At 43.6% G+C, this 19501-nt stretch overlaps 1 protein-coding gene across 1 annotated transcript in view; it reads left to right on the top strand.

The window, feature by feature from the left end:
- The first annotated feature begins 251 nt into the window (after positions 1-251).
- NEDD4L (NEDD4 like E3 ubiquitin protein ligase) overlaps positions 252-19501 on the top strand; it is a 366011-nt gene continuing 346761 nt past the window's right edge. Inside the window, 1 exon segment of the mRNA XM_038403055.2 lies at positions 252-694. Within this exon segment, the coding sequence (XP_038258983.1) occupies positions 647-694 (48 nt within the window). The 5' untranslated portion in view covers positions 252-646.

The following is a 19501-nucleotide window of genomic DNA, read 5'->3' on the forward strand; positions in this document are numbered from 1 at the left end:
CCCCACACAGCCAGGGGAGCGTTACAGTCCGTCCCCCTCGCCCTTCTGCTCTCCCCTCCTTCCCCGCTTCCTTTAATTGCCAAAAATTGCTACCAGAAAGGGGGGTGGGGTGGGGGAAGCCAACAAATCAACCGAACGTGGCGGTTTTACGCCCCTACCGATCGCGTCTTTGATTGGGCGGGTCAGGCTCTTTCCCCGCCCCAGTGGGCTGTGGCGGCGGCGGCGGCGTCTCCCTGCTGCTGGGAAGGGACTGGAGGGTGGCTGGGGTTTGTCTGAGCGGGGCGCTGGCCTGGCGAGGCGGCGGCAGCAGAGCAGAGAAGGGGCAGGGTCGGTGCAGCGGCCGCTACCGAGCCAGCCCAGAGCTCAGCAGCAGCGGCGCGAGCCGCGCCCGGGGCTGCCGCCTCTCGTTCCCGCCCACCAGGCAGCAGCTGCGGGAGTGCCCGCCCCGGCCCCCGGTCTGCAGGGAAGCACCCTGCCCTACGGGCAGGTGCGGGGCTTACCTGGATTGATTCGCCCGCACGCTGGCTGTGTGCATCGGCGGCGCAGTGCCCTCTGCCAGCGAGCCCTGCCCGTGCGCGGCCGGAGAAAGGGCTGCCCGGCTTTCGCTCCCTCCTCTGCCGAGCGGGGCGCTCGCCCAGCGGGACCCATGGCGAGCGGGGCTGTGGAGCCGGTCTACGGGCTTTCTGAAGACGAAGTAAGTCACGGGGGGGTGGCGGCACTTTATCCCCCCCCCCCGCCTCCCGCGCCCCGTTCCCGGCTGCGGTCCCAGCCCGCTGCTCGGAGCGGCCTGGCAGGAACGCCCTTGCATCGGCCCCGGGGCTGCCGCTGCCCTGCGCCGGGCTGCCCGCAGGGCGCTGGCGGGGAGGAAGCGGTAATGCGCCCCGCGGACACCCGGCCGGGAAAGGCGCTCGCGCGGCGGCAGCGGCCCCCATCCGCGCGGGGGGGGGGGGTCCCCCGTGGGCAGCGGAGCCCAGCTCCCCGCCTGCAGCGTCCCTGGCTCCGGGGAGAGCCCCAGCGCCTCCGCCCCGCCCCGCTGCCTTAATGGCGAGGGTCGGGCAGGGAGACGGAGCGTAGCCTCCCAGCCGTTGCCGCTGGCCCCCCGGTGAGGCGGGGCGGCGCTGGGCGAAGGCTGAGGAGCCCTTCCTTCCCCGCGCGCTGCCGGCAGGTGCTGTGAGGCCGGGGGCAGGGCGCCCCCCCCCCCCGGCCACGCTCTCTGCCGAAGGGCTGGAGCTCGGGGCCGGTAACGCGCTGGGCCCTGGCGGCCAGGTCCCCGGCTTGGGTCCCCGCGGGTGGGAGCCGCGGGGCGGCGACTCCGCAACCCGTGCTGCATTACTCAGCACGCAGGTATGTCCTAGCCCCGTGAACGGGCTGAGCAGCCGGCGGCGGCCGCCTCGCCGGGGTTCCGCTGCCTCCCCGCCCACCCTCTGGGGAGGGAGCGTGGGGTTGGACCACGGCGTGGCCGGGGGCTGGCGGAGCCATTGTCGGCCTCCGCGCTGGGTTTAAACGGGGTTCCCGGGACGTGTCGGGTATTGTGTGCCGACTGCCGCTTCTGGCCGTGTCGGAGCCATTGGTGTGTCCGCACGTGTGACTGTAGGTCACCGGGCACACCCTCTGTGTGTGTGTGTGTGTGTGTGTGTGTGTGTGTGTGTAACATCGATTTACATAATAATGGATGTGTGAGGTGCCTGTGTAAATTACCTTTATCTGGCAGTGAGGCCATAGTTCAGAGACACTTTTATTTTTAAATCTATAGAGGCTTCAATCTGCTCTCCTGCAAAGAACTACACCAAGTGCTCTTGCCTAAAGCCCATGACTTAACTGTTTAGATCCAAGGAGCAGGCGGTGTCTTATTTCACCTACATACTTACAATGTACATGTGCCTTGTCTTCGACTCCTGCGCTCTGGGTTTGTTGCTTGACTTCATTATAAACTCTTCAGGGCAACGTCTGCCTCTACTTCTACCAGATGACCTTCTGGGGTCCCTTCCAACCCTGATATTCTATGATTCTGTAGCACCTAACACAATGGGGCCCTGATCCTGACGGCCTCTTGAGTGCTGTGTACAGTACAATTAGGTACAGCAGGGCCCCTGTATTTTTATTTGTCTGTAAAGACGTGGCAGTGGCACTACATACCTAAAATCTTGGACATTTGTTATGTTGTACAGACACACTTTATGCCATTGTAGTGTCACCTAGGCCTACCTTGTTCTTGTTCTCTTATCTAATCTTCCTCCTTTTCAGTAGAAAGGAGGCAGTGTGTCCCAGAAAGTGGCAAGATGCAGACTTTCTGGAACAAAGAACTAGGCTTCAGACTGAGGTATTGTAGGTGGAAAGACAGCTGCTGTTCCCAAGTCTTATTTAAGGCCTCGCTCTGAACACACTGTGTAGGAATAAGAAAAGGAGGACTTGTGGCACTTTAGAGACTAACAAATTTATTTGAGCATAAGCTTTCGTGAGCTACAGCTGTAGCTCACGAAAGCTTATGCTCAAATAAATTTGTTAGTCTCTAAAGTGCCACAAGTCCTCCTTTTCTTTTTGCAAATACAGACTAACACGGCTGCTACTCTGAAACCTGTCATTATGTAGGAATACAAATTGCTGAGGGACTGAATACATTTTGTTATATATAATGAATGAGACTAGATGTTTGGGTTGCATGCGAAGTGTTTTATATCTGGGAGCTAGTGTCAAAGTCAACATTGTGTTTAATGGTGTAATGGAGATGGAGCTTGATTGTCTTATCAGTCCTGCTGGTTAGCCAAATTATGCAGTGTATGCCAGTTTTATTAACTAGTGCCTTTATGTAGAAACATGGGTGGTGCTAACAAATTGAACCTTTGCAGACAGAATAGTCCATTCTACTGCATTGATTGGAGACTGCATTGTTGAGATGCTGTGTGTGGCGAAGAATAGTTCTCTTTGGTCAGTTTGCATAGTGGTCAATATAACAAATACCCAAATAAAGGTGACATGTTCTATTTATAAACTCTTCAAATTTCATATATCTTCTTAGGGTCAACTTTAATGCTGCCACAGGCCAGCATCTTGATAACCAAGGAAATAGCTAGTAGCTATGATTGAGTGTAAATGCTGTTGAACTACTCCAGTTCTTATTGAAACTGACCGTTGTACTCAAATTGAATCAAATCTAGGTGACTACATTATTGAATTCAAACTAGGTAGGATCTTTTGTGTGTGGGTGTTGGTGTGTTGAGGATTGTTTGGTTTATAAAGCTGTGAAAGTGAACAGATACAAACAAGTTTTGTACAAACATGGGGAAGAGAGAATGCATTAGAGGAGGGGTTAGCTGTTCAAATGATTCTAATGAAGACAAAATTAGACAGATTTCAGAGTAGCAGCTGAGTTGGTCTGTATTCGCAAAAAGAAAAGGAGTACTTGTGGCATCTTAGAGACTAACACATTTATTTGAGCATAAGCTTTCATGTTGGTCTCTAAGATGCCACAAGTATTCCTTTTCTTTTTGACAAAATTAGAGACTCTGCAATTCTTTTCCTCCCTCATCTGGCTTTATAAACCTTCTTCATGAACTCTTCAAAAGCTGTCTTGGCTACATGTGAATCCTCGGGAACAAAATACAGCGGAAGCTCAATCTAAAGAACTCTCAGCATGTCACCTTAGTTTATTGACTGGGATCATGTGAACGCTTCTGCTGTCACCCAAGCGGATCAGATAACCAGGATTCTATTGTAGTATGAACTGTAAAAGGCTCAAAATCCTGCATTGACATAGGCCTGTTACTGTAATGCTTTAGGGCGTTAATAAGCTGAGGAAACAACTAGGACAACTGCTGTATCTGTGTACTTTGCCACATCGTGGAGGTTTGGGGCATTCATGTCTCAGAAGATCCTAGCAAATGTATAGCTGTCAAGAGAACCGAGGTCTAGGAACTACCATGCTGCTTTCAGAAGAGACGGATGAATAGTGACCATTTAATTCTGTGGCTTTTCTTTTTCCTGTTGTGTGTGTGAGAGAGCTTTTTCCTTTTGATACTAGTGCTTGTAAAAGGTGTTGGGTTAGGCCTATACAGTGGCAGTGCAGGCTTTCCATTCTGCTCCACCTGACAGGTTTCAAAGTGGTAGCCATGTTAGTCCATATCAGCCCAAAAAAAAAAAAGGTGTACTTGTGACACCTTAGAGACTAACGAATTTATCTGAGCATAAGCTTTAGTAGGCTAAAGCCCACTTCATCAGATTCATGAAGTGGAAAATACACAAGGAAGAGATATATACAGAGAACATGGAAAAAATGGGCGTTGCCATAACAACTCTAACATAAGTAATCAATTAAGATGGGCTATTATCAGCAGGAGAAAAAATAACTTTATCACGACAAAAGTTGGTATGGCAACCCCCATTTTTTCATATTCTGTGTGTGTGTAATCTCCCACACACACACACCCCTAGTGTATTTTTCCATTGCATGCATCTGATGAAGTGGGCTTTAGCCCACGAAAGCTTATGCTCAAATAAATTTTAGTCTCTAAGGTGTCACAAGTACTCCTTTTTTCTTTTTGCTGATACAGACTAGTACGTCTATCACTCTGTAATATGTCAAGTAAGTATGTGTTAAATAGGCATTAGCTTGGGTTTCAAGTACCTAACTAAAAACCTCTGTGGCATTGCAACATTTTTGAATAGCAATGATACCGCATTTAGAAATGGAAACCAGACAACATTAAAATGTTATGGGAAGTGATACTAGTTGACTATATTTGTATCTTTAAAGTCTCTAACTTCCAATTAGAGTAAAATTAACAAGTCATGCTGAAATTTTAGGTGACTTCTATGATGGATTTGATGCACTGTTAACAATACATATAGCTCCTATAACTCTCTCTCTGGTGATAGATTGTATCACAGATGATGCATATGGGAAGTGAGGTTGGCTTTTTGCATGTTATGTTTGTCTGTTCCTGATGGAGTTCTATTGTTCTGGAGCAGTCTCCCTTGTGAAACCACTTGCCTGTGCTGTAGAGCGTCATTCGTACTGTTAACAAATGTGAGCTGCACAGCTGTCCATGGGATTATGAGATGTAGTCTGTAAAATTCCAAAAGAAGAAACTATTACAGTTGGTTTCTTAAATGTGTTTAACGTAGGCTACCATCACTGTCTCACTTGGATCCTGAGAACTTCTTGTTTTTTCTCTTTCTGTGGCTGATACTGGAACAGCAGTTCTGCTTTAAATTCCTAGTTTCACTTCCTCGAATGTATTTGCTTACTCCTACTCCAAAGGTGAATTTCTCCACCCTTCTGGTCCCATGTCCCTTCCTTGTTTTTGAGAGGGTCAGGCGCACATGAGAGTTGGGAGATTTATTTATTTATTTATTTAATTATTTTTTATTTTTTGATACTGTAAAGGAAAAATCAGAACTGGTTGTGGAGTAAGTGTGTGTAATTTTGTTTGCGCACTTTTAGAGACGAGCCTGAATCAAAGCCAGATCTGAACATCCTGGAGGTTCGGCTCAAGATCTGAACTCTTCAGTGTAGCTTCATCACTCCCTGATCTTTTTAAAAACTGAGACTCTAACTTGGATTGTGTGTGGAGTTTTCAAAACCACATAAGTCACTTAGTGCTTTTGAAAATCCCTTTCTTAATTCACGTTGAGGTGAGAAAACACCTAACCTATTGGAAGATTTTCTGTCTCAAAATTGTTAGGTCACATATGTAATCTCTTGAAAATATAAAAAATAATCAGACACTTATCTGTGATTTGTCTTCCTACCTTTTCTGAATAGTCTATGATAAAACAAGTTATGAAGTTAGTCATGACACAAACAATACGCTAGTTATAAGCAACTGAAAACATAATTGCACAACAGTTAATTTTTCTGTCTTTGAACAAGCATTAAGAGTTTCAGTGGAAGATCTTTTAGAGTAGCAGCCGTGTTAGTCTGTATTCGCAAAAAGAAAAGGAGTACCCGTGGCACCTTAGAGACTAACACATTTATTGGAGCATAAGCTTTCGTGAGCTACAGCTCACTTCATCGGATGCGTTGAGCTGTAGCTCACGAAAGCTTATGCTCCAATAAATGTGTTAGTCTCTAAGGTGCCACGGGTACTCCTTTTCTTTTAGTGGAAGATCTTCTAAACCTTTTTTGATTTCTCTTCGTGATACTATTTTACTGTAAACTAGATTCCTAACTCAGTGTCTAATAACCTTTTACCAGATATGATGTGTAAAATTCTATATTCAGATTACAAAGTTGAGATAAAGAACCATTCTTTCTTTGAAGCTAAAGTGTAAAGAAGTGGTTTAGGTTGAATCTGTCGGGTATACTGCTATTAAACCCTTTTGTGGGGCATAGTAATGCATTAGTAATGAAATGAGGCCAGTAAAAATTCTCACAAGCCAGTCAAAATCTTCTTTTAAACCTAGTGAGTTTTGTCATTTATCATTGAATATTTATGAGGGCAGATCCTCTGCTGCTATAAATTTCCATAGGTCCATTGAAGCCATAACTATTTACCTCAGTTGAGGATCTTCCCAATGATGTTTAGAGATTGATGAGAAGTGATGTTTGTTTCCTGTTGTCAATAGGCTGCCTTCACGATGTGGCTAAACTTAATGATGATCTGCTATAGAGATTGGCAGCCTAGCTTGCAATCCTAAAAAGAGGGATGCTTGCTTAAAAAAAGTGTGTACAGCTTTTAATATATATATATATATATATATATATATATATATATATATATATATATATATATATATATATAATAATTTTTTAAACAGCATCTTTGTAATATTTGTCAACTGTTTTGCATAGTAAAACATTGAAATGCCATTCTGCTGAAAAACTTTTTTTTTTTTAAAAAGGGAACATGACTGGTGTGTGTGCAAATGCAACAAACTGCTAAATAGCTGGTAAGACTTCACCATTATTAGGTAAGAAATGCAAAAGTTAGTGTTCACATGTTATTGGAACAGTGGTGCTATATAATTATTCTGTGCTGTATTCAACAGTCTGTGTCTTTTATATATACTTGCAGCATAAACACTAAAACAGACTATATAGCTGTGGCTTCCAAAGTAGCCTAAGGGATGTGGACACGTAATTACCATAAAAAGAATGGTATCCATATTCCACAGTAACTATAAAAATCCCACCATCACAGGTTAACTGGTCCCTTTAAAAGTGAGCATAGGTGTCTAGTGCACCTATGGCTGATCACCTGCTGCCTAGTTGGGCTTAAGGGAAAGCACCTGGACATGATAAAGGGAGAAGCAGGGAGAGGAAGCTATGGCACTTTACATTGACCTAACCCATGTAGTGTAGACCAGTGGTTCTCAAAGCCGGTCCGCCGCTTGTTCAGGGAAAGCCCCTGGCAGGCCGGACCGGTTTGTTTACCTTCCGCGTCTGCAGGTTTGTCCGATTGTGACTCCCACTGGCTGCGGTTCCCGCTCCAGGCCAATGGGGGCTGCAGGATGTGGCGCGGGCCAAGGGACACGGGGCTTTCCCTGAACAAGCGGCAGACCGGCTTTGAGAACCAGTGGTGTAGACCACGTCTTGGAGGCTTCTGCTGTTGTCTGTTTGGAGTTGGTTTTCTGGTTAAGAGCACAGCAACTTGGCTGTATCTTTCTTTTCTTTGCAAAATGATAGGACCTAATTGCAGTGGGAACAGTTACCCATAATTTAAAAACGGTCTGGAAGCTGTCCAAAATAAAATAAACTACAAAAAAAGAAAATAAAACCAAAACATTTTAAGAGACAAAATATGGAAAATTCTACCTTCCATTCCAAGTGCTAAGTATTTTGGAAAGTTATGAGTGTGCAAAGGCGGGGAGGTTGGTAACCTCTCTGAGACATCACAGCCAATGCTATTCTTAGTTTACAGTCGCTTGCAATTGTTGGAGATATGTACGATACAAAAAAGCCAGTTGTGTTTCTATAACTGCATACGTATTCCTCCTCCCCACCTTGGGTACTGTATAGAGTTTTAATGAGTAAAATAGAGAACTGACTCTTGCATCAAGATCTTGTGAAAAATAGTGGCTGCATTAGATGTTTGCATTTTATAAGCAATTGGCACTCTCATGAGCGTCAAGGATGTAAGTAATTATGTGTGTGTTTTTTCTTGCTATGACATAATAAAATTACTGGGTTGCAGTTGTCTGTGTAGTACAGTAATTTTGGATTTCTTTTTTTTTTGCTTTTTTTTTTTTTTAAACAAAGGCTTGCCTTTAGCCCTGGTTTTTAATGAGTAATAGGTATGTACTTTGTATTCGCGGCACTAGCAAATAAAATACTAGCTTAAAGTATTTAAAGTAGTGTAGTTTTGTTGCATTAAAATGTGGGTGTTGTGGTCTGGCCAACCAATGTCTTTCACTACAGTGGAAAAAATAGGCTGTTTTGACATTCTCTCTTGAATGCTGGCCAAGTATTGTGCTGGATGTGTCTCTGCAGTGATTTCTGTAATGCTACTGAGGTGCTTGTGAAAGAGTGCTTAGCTTCTCCATCTCTTCCCTTTGTCTCTTGGTACAAAAGTGTTTCAAGTATCATTTCATGGACTGGCCGTTGGAGGGCACTGCCTAATGGTAGAATGAAAGTAATCACTTCCATCGTTGTGCATCAGTACTGCTGTCTTGAAAAAGAAACCTTGGCATCTTGTACAACATCCCAACATAACTCTAGGGAGGCATCAGGCTTCTTGATATTATGAACATGGTTCTGTGAGGCCGTAGCTACTTAGTAAGCCTGTGTATGCAGTTTCTTTTTTTGAGCTGCTATAGCTGGTCAGACTATGTGAAATTTGGGTTAAGCATAAGCTTTCGTGAGCTACAGCTTACTTCTGCTCAAATAAATTTGTTAGTCTCTAAGGTGCCACAAGTCCTCCTTTTCTTTTTGCGAATACAGACTAACACGGCTGCTACTCTGAAACCTTGGATTTCAAGTGATCCACTAACATGAACTGCTTGGCTGATAACTGAAGCCAGGTTTAGCACTGCTGGCTGACTTAGATTAGAAGAAGATGGGAATTTAGTAAACTTGAGAACAGTAGAACCTCAGAGTTACAAACACCAGAGTTATTAACTGACCAATCACACACCTCATTCAGAACCAGAAGTATGCAATCAGGCAGCAGCAGAGACAAACAAAAACAAAAACCAGTACAGTACTGTGTTAAACGTAAACTGCTTTTAAAAAAAGGGGGGGGGACAGTATTTTTCTCCAACATTGTCAAGTTTCAAAGCTGTATTAAGTCAATAGTTGGTTGTAAACTTTTGAAAGAACAACCGTAATGTTGTGTTCAGAGTTCTGAACATTTCAGAATTATGAACAAACTCCATTCCTGAGGGTTTGTAACTCTGAGGTTCTACCGTAATACAGAACCCTTTGGGGGATATAGGCTTAGGGCTTAAACCAGATTTGTAAGGGGTGTACACTGGGTTTTTTGGAAAGTATATTTGAAATCTCCTGCCCCCCAAACCACAGTGAGCTCTGGATACATGATGATACTTTGCATTGTAAGAGCTGGGGTGCAGTAATAAATCATAGGAGCAAAACCAGAGAGAGGTTCTTATAACTTTACAACAGAATCTTGACCCATTCATAGCTTGTATGTTCTCTTTCTTGCAATCTATGGAGTAAATCCTACTAACTTTGATAAGTTTGTTTGCCTCTCTGGCTTTCATTTGTACTTCCTTTTAAATGTTAATTTTTAATGGCTTTGCATAAGAAGATTTTATTACAGCGTTTGCCCTGTCCCATGTGAAAGAAACAAGTGCAATTCTGTAAACATTCCATTTCAAGAATGTGACTGTACACCAGGAAAGAGGAATGCAGTTCTACTACTGGGCACTGCAACTCAGTTTAGTGTTTACCATCAGCTGGAATTAAGAAGTGTGTGTGGCTTTCAAAAGCTTTCAACCACTGTTATGCTGACTTTGATATTGTAGCTTTTTGATAATAAAAGCAAAGGTATGAATTTAAAACACTTCTTGTGCAGTAAATAAATATAGCTGTGGAAATAAGTAAAATGTTAATAAGGCAGTACTGTCAAATCTGACATGCCCAGATTCTTATTTGGTGGGTGTGGAAGCTTTATTTAATAAAAAACAAAACAAAAAAAACCCCACCTCTGATTTAAAATATAACATAAAAAGAAAAGTAGTTCTTGTGGCACCTTAGAGGCTAACAAATGTATTTGAGCATAAGCTTTCGTGAGCTACAGCTCACTTCATCGGATGCATTCGGTGGAAAATATAGTGGGGAGATTTTTATTTTTATATATAATATACATATACACACAGAGAGAACATGAAACAATGGGTTTTATCATACACACTGTAAGGAGAGTGATCACTTAAGATGAGCTATTACCAGCAAGAAGGGGCGGGGGGGAAGGAAGAAAACCTTTTGTGGTGATAATGAAGGTGGGCCATTTCCAGCAGTTGACAAGAAAGTCTGAGGAACAGTGGGGGGGTAGGCGGTGGGGGAAATAACATGGGGAAATAGTTTTACTTTTGTGTAATGACCCATCCACTCCCAGTCCTCCTCCCCCCCCACCCCCGCTGGTAATAGCTCATCTTAAGTGATCACTCTCCTTACAGTGTGTATGATAAAACCCATTGTTTCATTTTGTGTGTGTGTGTATAAATCTCCCCACTGTATTTTCCACCGAATGCATCCGATGAAGCGAGCTGTAGCTCACGAAAGCTTATGCTCAAATACATTTGTTATCCTCTAAGGTGCCACAAGTACTCCTTTTCTTTTTGCGGATACAGACTAACACGGCTGCTACTCTGAAAAATATAACATAAAACTCTCTGAACTGCTTCTCTCTCTAAAATGAGAGCTGCAACACAGAAACAGTCCTGACGGGGCAACAAATGCAGTATGTGTAATTGCAGTTTTCTTCCTGAGGTCTGTCTTGATTCTTGTGAGCTGGCAGGATATCACTAGATGCCAGATTTGTGCTTTTAGAGATCAGGATTCTTGTACATTTTAAAACGCTACTGGTCATGAGAATGGAGGCAGGAGGTATGGAGGAGAGCACATGTTACTACTGCAAGCCAAAACAAAGCTGTTAAATCCTTTTTTTTTTTTTTTTTGGTCTTTGGATATGTGTTCCTTCTTTTAGTCTTGTAATAAAGGAAAAAGTTAATTTTCATTTTATTGTAATCTTTCACATCAACTCGCTATGTCTTTATTAATATCTCACACACCCCCCCCTCCATGCAGGAACTTGTGTATAATCGTTTCTTGGGTGTTTTTTTTAAGCTTTGATAAACTAGCATATTTTAGAATATTAGTTTAGAATAGCAAAAACTGTTTCAATTGCACAGCTTCTACTGGACTTTAAACTTTCTTCTTAATATATTATCACACTAAATAGCATCACAAGGTGTATGCAGGAGAGTGAATAGGAATAAGACTTTTTTAAAGCCTGGGAATCTTCTCAGCAACAGAATGTTTTTGGTGGTTGTGTCATCAGAGAACTTAGATTCTGGCCTATTGCAGTGATGCCAGGCTTGAGATAAATGGTATCAAGAGTACCTCTCTGTAAGATCTGCTTTCTCTTTGTGCATGTGCAAGTGAAGCAGCAAAATTAACTTGACAAGATCTCTAAAGAACCTCTGCTTTCCACTTTGATCCTCTGCACATGCCTGTGTCATGGTGGTGGTTTTGGGGTGGTAGGAAAGTAGAGGAAAAACTAATCTCCAGGTAATAAAACGAAATGGGAAGGTGAAGCCATCAAAGATTGGGATTTGATTGCATTTATTCTGAGATCTATGGGGAAAGTTTATTGCATTGACTGAATATAAATAAGCAAACCCAACAATAGCAAACTGCTGGATGGGACTGCATGTTCCTTAATGTGTTTAAATTATTTATCTCAATATTTATAAAACTGTAGAGGTACCTGTTCAAGGAATACCTGTATTAAGAATGGCCTAATTACTTTAACATCAAGATAATATATACTTTCATCTATTGCAGCTTGGGGGAACATGGGAGTGGGGGAGAACTACCTTTCACATGCCACAATATTTGGATCCTAATAGTTTAGGAAGATAGCTGTCACTTGTTTGCAAAAACTTATTTAACTTCCTTAGTGTGACCTTTTGATCAGGAAGTCAATCCTGACACAGCACAAGGGCTGGGCCTGCCTGAGAAACACTCCGGGGCCCTGCCCCTCCATGCCAGGTGCACCAGGTGAGGGCAGGTAGGCTCAGCCTGACAGAATCCAAGTGTGGAGGGACTTAGTACAGGGGGGATCCAGGTGTGGTGAGAAGGTTCTGTGTGGGTGGCTCAGTGTGGGGTCTGAGTGCGGGGAGATCTGGATGCAAAGGTGTTCATTGGGAGGGGAAGGGTGTTCCAGATGCAGGGGCAATGGGACCATGCAGGGGCCGTCCAGCTGAAGGTGGTTGAAGCTCAGTGGGGTGGGGCTCTGGGTATGGGGGCTTGTCACGGTGGTCAAGATGTTGGGGATGAGGCTTATCAGGATGGTGTTTCAAGAGTGGGGGGGCTAAGCAGGGTTGCTCCTGGTAGAGCGGTGGGTCTGGATGTGGAGGGAGAGCTCAGCGGGGTCTGGGTACAGGGGGGAGGGAGGATTCAGATGCAAGGATTGGGGCTCGGGGGTGGGACTTGATGCCCAGGAATTGGGCAAATAAGGGAGCATCTCCCTGCAGTTGAGGAGCAATGGGGTGGGGGAGGTTTCTGCTTGTGGGTCAGCCCTGGCCACTCGATACGGGGAAGTGCCCAGCTCAACCAGGACTAGCATTTGAGCCTGGCGCAGGGTAGGAGCTGAGAGTCGGGGCATCTCCAGCCCTGGGTGAGGCTGGGAAGAGCTGGATGCAGGGGAGGGGGCTCTGGATACAGGAGATAACGCTTGGTGGCGTGGAGGTATGGGGGGTGCTCGGATGCATGTGGGTGGGTCTGACCCAGCACCAGCCAGGGTATCCCCAGCAGTAATTTACCTTTTCTCCTGGTGCCCGAAATGATGCACCTGTACTGCTGGGGAGGTACGTGTGACTGCTCTTGCAGCTTCCCTTTGCTTCCCCATCAGAAAGTCACTTTTCAGTGGGGAAGCAAAGAAATCTGCAGGGCACATGAATTCTGCACATGTGCAGTGGTGCAGAATTCTCCCAGGAGCAATGCCCTATAGGGGTATGAGTTCTCTAGCAAAGAGAAGTGGGAGAGCAATTGTGAGTTTGTTCCCGATGCTTGGGGGCAGGGATCAAACAGGGCTGGCCTTAGGGAAAATAGCGCTCTGGACAAACTTCTATTTTGGTGGCCTCTGGTTCTCCCTGATCCTCTCCAGGTTGCCCCTAGGCCATGGTGCCTTCCTACCTCCCCAACTCCACGCCCCCCGCCATTGCCCCAGGCTCCCTTCTGTGGCTCTGCACTCTGGGTCTACCCTGCTTCTTGCCTTTTGACTATGGCACCTTGGGTGGTCGTCCACCCAAAATGTTGGCCCTGGGAACAAAACAAGCCCAGACTTTGACTCTATAGGGTACTTATATTGTTCACTTTTGCTGATTGCTGGTGTTGAGAGCAAATCTGGGCTTTGATGCAGTGGATGATGGAGTTAGGCAATTATATAATTGGCTGCTCAAGGCACATTAGCTATTCCAGGGAGCGTGTTTGTATGTATGTATTTATTTATAAAAATATAAAATTGTTTATTATAATTAATATTATATAATATTACTACTGGGGAACTCGCTCAATACATGGATAACTAATTAATTATTTTCAAGTAACTCTGCTTCAGTATTCTGATTAGGTCAAGGTCTGGCTAGATCTTGGTTCACTGAAGTAAATTATAGCTGTATTTTTTTTAAAAAAAAAATCTCAGCCAGTATTTGCTTGTTTGGACTCCACAAAATAATCTTTAAACTGACTTTTGGAATAAGAATCTTTAACAGAGCACAAGACTTTCTGCAGTCACTGAGCCAACTCATGGTTGTAGTTTAACGTAGTAAATTTTAAATTGGACTGTATATATGGCTTGTTACATCTGTCAAAATTTTCAGTTTATTGGCTTGTAACTCATAGTTCTTTGTTTCTAAGGGCTTGATTTGATGTAGTGTTGCTTAGTATTGTGGTCATTATGTAATAAATCAGTATATGGGGACGTGAGAAAAATATGCATTTTTTATAGCACTTCAAATTTGAAGAGACATCTAACCAGAATGAAGATTAAAGGCAATAGAACCTCCCCCACAGCACTCCCTGTTCTTCCAAATAGGTGTTTACAATGTGTACTGTAATACCCTGTTTGGGAGAATAGCACATTACATTTTTGAAGAGGCATCTAAATGCCACTAAGTGAGGTGAGTTGCTTAACTCCTTAAACTGTGCCTGGTGGATGTCGTTGGTTTTAGATAGCAATGAATGCTTGTAAAACAAACCTAGGATCTTGGGCCAGTTAGCTTTCCAGCAGCCTGGAACTGAGGGCCATGAGTGTCATCCTCTGTCTGGTGAACTTTAAGGTGGGTGGGTGGGTGTGTGTGTGTATATATATTTTTAAAATGCCAAATTATCAGGGCTGTGTAACTACAGCTGATTCTTGGATTGCTATATTGCCTCTTGCTGGAAAACCATAACTTAAATAAATCCTATTTTACTTACATCTTACATAGCATAATAGTATATGACACTGTATTATGAAGGTGCAATGCTACAAAATAAAAACCCAGAAGACCCTTCCAGTATAGCCTCAGTAAGACCAGTGATGGACCTACTGCTTGTTTTGACAGTACAGTTATGTATCCCAATCTATGGAAGCTTCTGCAAGTGCATTCCTCCACTTCCTTGTACTGTAATCAAGAGAAGGTTTCACTAGCTATGGCAAAAGTCATTGCTTGTGGTCACAAGGGAAAAGAGAGACCATAATTGTCTCTTGCTTGGTGAGAAAAGAGTTGTCCTTTTTCTACTTCGAAAAGACTGCATTGCAGGATTCGAGAATCTGGCACATCCTAGATGCTAGTCATGATGACCAGCTAAGGCTTGCATTTATCATTAACTTGTGCCCAATCTCCTCCCCCCCCCCTCTTTTTTTTTTTTTGTCAATGTATTTCTGGGGTGGGAAAAAAGGGAATATGTGCCGTCAATGACGCTGGGAAGTCCAACTGGCAGATAGGCTACATTGATTGCACAACCTGGAACAGTGCATTGCCCTGGAAACCCACCAACGGCATAAAAGGTCCCACATGGAATTCCCAACTCCAACTGCTGCCCAGGAGAAGACTAGTAACTACCTGAGGTAACATTCATTCATGGGACAGTTACCATTATTTAAAAAAAAAAAAAGGCTCTTCTTTGGCCTGGTCTGGTATTGTGTTTGGAAGGTATGTGGTGCCCCTTTACAGTTTCTTAGCTGGCACTGTGCTCCTATTTTGCTGAGGAGTAATAACAGTTCACTGTGAAATATTTTACTGTGTGCCAGACCTGTATGTAAAGTTGTGGTCCCTCTTGCCACATCTACCTTTTCTAAAGGGAGCAGATATGAACACATTTTGGTGGACTCATATACACAAACAAACCAGCTTTTATCCAGTATTCTTTTCCCATCAATCCACTTCTAATTGGAAAATATTAAGTGTGTTTTAGCTAAAATGAGATCTTGAACAACTATGCTATTGGAAAAAGTGTGAACGATTGAGTAGGACAGACAGGAATCTTAAGAATTAGTGAGGCGTGAGCAGTCATACTTCTAACAGTGGGGCTTTTTAAAGAGTCGCAAGTCAATATACACTTTAATTAAACTGCTCTTCCCATTGTCCTTGCTACCAATTGATTGACTTGACAGTTATGTGCAGAACACCCTCACTTGAGGGCATTTTGCAGACAGCGATTTCTGTTGGTTAGGTTCCTCAAACTCATTGTACAGCTCCACCTCTGGGCTTTTCTCCTCAGACCACCAACACATTTTACCATTTGGTGTTAGTATCCTTTGTGCTGTAAATAACTTACAACTGGATGCCTCAGTGGTGTAGGTAATCCCTTGAATGCATTCTAGGGACTGTTTAAGTGTGTGTGCAACAGGTGAGATGGGGGGGAAGGAGGGAAGTGTTAGGGTTGGATGGAAAGCAGAACTAAATGCCCAAACCTTAATTGGGCAACATAGGAAGTTTAAATGCAAATGTTAATTAAAATCCAGTTTCTTCAAATTGTCTGCAATTAGTTGTGAGCACCAGTAAACACTATGATCACAACCTTTTTTCTTTTTTTTTTTTTTAAATAAACTAAGGAATACAGAAATTTCTCAGCATTAAAATGGCAGTGTTTGAAATGTGAAAGCGAAGGCTCCTGAATTAACAATAACTCTGCCCTGCTGCGTCTGTATATTGAGAAGTATTTAATACAAATAGTGTGATTAAAGTACTGAATGTGTGAATTAGCATTGCTGTGGAAACCTGAATTGTAACACTTCATTCCCATTTTTGCACGTATCAAACACTTGAAACATTATAAATGTAATGAACTTACTATAAAGCTGATCTACAAAGGAATCTGCTTGAAGCTTGTGCCAACTCTACAAAGAAAATCCCAAAGCTAGATATTTTTTTAAATATCCTTCCTGTAATCTCGTTACACTAGAAATACAAGTTTTGTTATCTTTAGGAAACAGCTCTTCTGACATCTCTGTGCTTCTTTGGAAGAACAGAAGAGGTAGTGGTCTTCTGACATCACAAGAGCCTGGTTGTTGATTAACTGAGAATGGATGGGAGATCTAGGCTAATTTATCTAAATTGGTTTTGTTTTGCTTACTGTTCTTGTTTAACACCTGTTTAGCTCAAACTCCTGACAAAGGAGAAAAATCTTTGAAATCATCAATCTCTCTCCAGAAGTCTGAGAGAGTTCCCACTGCTGTTCTCTGGTTAGGCAAAATGATTCCATCAAAAAGAGGGAAGATAAGACTTATGGGGTTAATCTCCATTGCCCCTGAGCACAGCTTCAGTATAGTGTTTGGGGGGAGGAGGAGGGAGGAAAGCTGCCAAGGAGCCAATTGCAGCTCCCTGACTCTGGCATAAGTTAAAACTGCAAGGGACAGCTTTTAATTTACACTGCTGGTGGAAGCTTACAGGGTTACCTCTACTCCCTTTGTGGTCTCTGCAGTGCTTAATTTGTACCAGGGCTTAGCCCTGGCAGTTCATAGCCCTGGCACCTTTTGGGGCTTGCCAAGTCAATTATGAAAGTAAAAAATTGCTTGAGCGCCAGCTCCTCTTTTATTATAAATTTAAGCACTGGGTCTCTGAGTATACTTCCTCAGAGTGTACGCTCCCTTGTGCCTTTACCTATTTTGAGGTGAAATTCTACAGTTCTCCCATTCTTAGACCAGGCACTGTGCTACGGTACCTTGCGCGTCAACCGTGCTTATCCAATTGGTCTGGCACCTATTGTTCCTCCCACTGGGAGTCTGACCAGGAGCATACAGAAATCCGACAGCCTTCTTAACCGAAGTTGCTTACATAATAGTGGGAATGACCATTTAGAGCAAAACTTGTTTTAAAATAGGACAGATGTATGTAGACTATCTATAGGCTTACCATCCCCTGATGGCAACTTAGGCTATGTCTACACTACAGATTACTTTGGTACAATTTATGTCATAAGTTACACTGACCCAAGTGCTCAGAGAAGCTTTCCCACCGTCGTAGCTACCGCTTCTCGCAGAGGCAGGAGTTAAGCTGACTGTAATTCTCTTGTGTTCCCAGGACTTCCTGAATACATTTATGTGGCCCACAACAGCAAGCCTTGGGGATTTAGCACTCTAAAAATAGCTGTGTAGACTGCTCTTGGGAGTTGTAGCTTGGATTCTGAAGCCTAGAGAGGGAGTGGGCTTCAGAGTCAGGGCTCCAGCCTGAGCCACAACTTCAAAGCTCTGTGTGCACGCCTATATTTTAAGAGTGCTAGTGTGTGCTCTGCTAGACCAAGTGTGTCAACCCAGGATGGAATTGTCCCTTAACAGTCCTCAGGTGGTGTTTGCTGAGAAGTGGCTTACCTTGAGCCACTGTTTCTTTTCCTCCTTGTCTTTTCTAACAGCCCTGCATTAAATTAAACCATAACTTATGAACAATGGTTTATTAAGAATAAACTCTTCAACTTGTACTAGTCAGTTGGTGTGAGGAAATGGCTTTAATTTTTAAGCCACGACTACCTTTTAAAAGAGTTGTCCAGAATCATAAAAAGACCATGACTTTCCCTCTGTCAGGGGTTCTCAACCTTTTTCCTTCTGAGGCCCCCAACATGTTGTTGTTAAAAACTCGAGGGCAGGGGAAGCCTCAGAGCTCATGGCTTCAGCCCTGTGGGGGGCACTAGGGCTCAGGCCGCTAGGCTTCATCCCCAAGGCCCCTTGAATTGGATCTGCAGACCCCTTGCTGAGAACTGTTGTTCTAGGTCATGTCCTAGACAAATGGGAAGTGTGTGGTGATAGATGAGTGCAAAGAATGATCTGTATTATGCCATTCATTTTCTGAAAATCTCCCTCCAGAGATTGCAAATCTCATGTTCCACAAATGCCATATGTACCTGATATGTAGTGTTGTAGCCGTGTTGGCCCCAGGATATTAGATGGACAAGGTGGGTGAGGTAAAATCTTGTATTGGATGAACTTGTGAAAGACGGGGTTTCAGGCTTACAAAGGTCAAGCTTGTGTGTCTCAGCACCAGAAGTAGGTCTAATAAAAGATATTGCCTCACCCACCTTGTCTCTTTAAGTACCTGATAGATTTGATTAAGAAGGGGCCATGCTTGAAGCCAGTGGAAGTGAAATTTTCAGGATTGGCTTGTTTCATTATAGGATTCTAATAAAGACTAGAGGAGGGAAGAGGGGAGAACTGTGGGGCATTATCCCCTAAAATGTACTAAGAGCTAAACAATATGTAGAGACAGTGATTTCTAACCTGGTGACCAATCTCCCTGGGAGAATTCCTAACATTAGTAGGCAGAGGCCTACTTGCATATTCCCATCAGAAAACGTCATGGCAAATAACTAAGATTTACATATCTAGACTCTCAATACGAATGCAAGACATGGCCATTTGGGCTGGCCAACACCTTTTAAAGTATTTACAGAGATTGTATTGGTTTCAATAACCTACAGGGGAAGGAATAAACTTCTGACTTCTGGGGGGTGGGGGAAGGGGAGAATTAGAAAGACAGTCCAAAGAGGTAACAAACATAAGACTGCATGTGGATATGCAGTGAATTGAGACTGATATCATGTCAAAGATTACTTTTTTTGGGGGTTTGTACCAACCTCACACAACTGAAGGGGGGGGGAATTTTTTTTGGAAGAGTCCACAGCATACTATAGTAAGAAGCAGAAGCAAAACTAAAAGGCAACAAATGAAAGAGATAAGAAGTATTCAGACTTGCCCAATTCCCTGAAACAATACTGCTGTTTATTACATTCATTGGCTGCAATACGCCGGTGTCTGTTCAGTTCTGAATTACGCTATTGTTGGAAAGCAGTAAGGAGCAATAGAAGTAACACATGATAAAACTGGAGATAATGGGCTCAGAA

Source organism: Dermochelys coriacea, chromosome 5 (genome assembly GCF_009764565.3).
Source record: "Dermochelys coriacea isolate rDerCor1 chromosome 5, rDerCor1.pri.v4, whole genome shotgun sequence".
In the NCBI taxonomy this organism is placed as follows: domain Eukaryota; kingdom Metazoa; phylum Chordata; order Testudines; family Dermochelyidae; genus Dermochelys; species Dermochelys coriacea.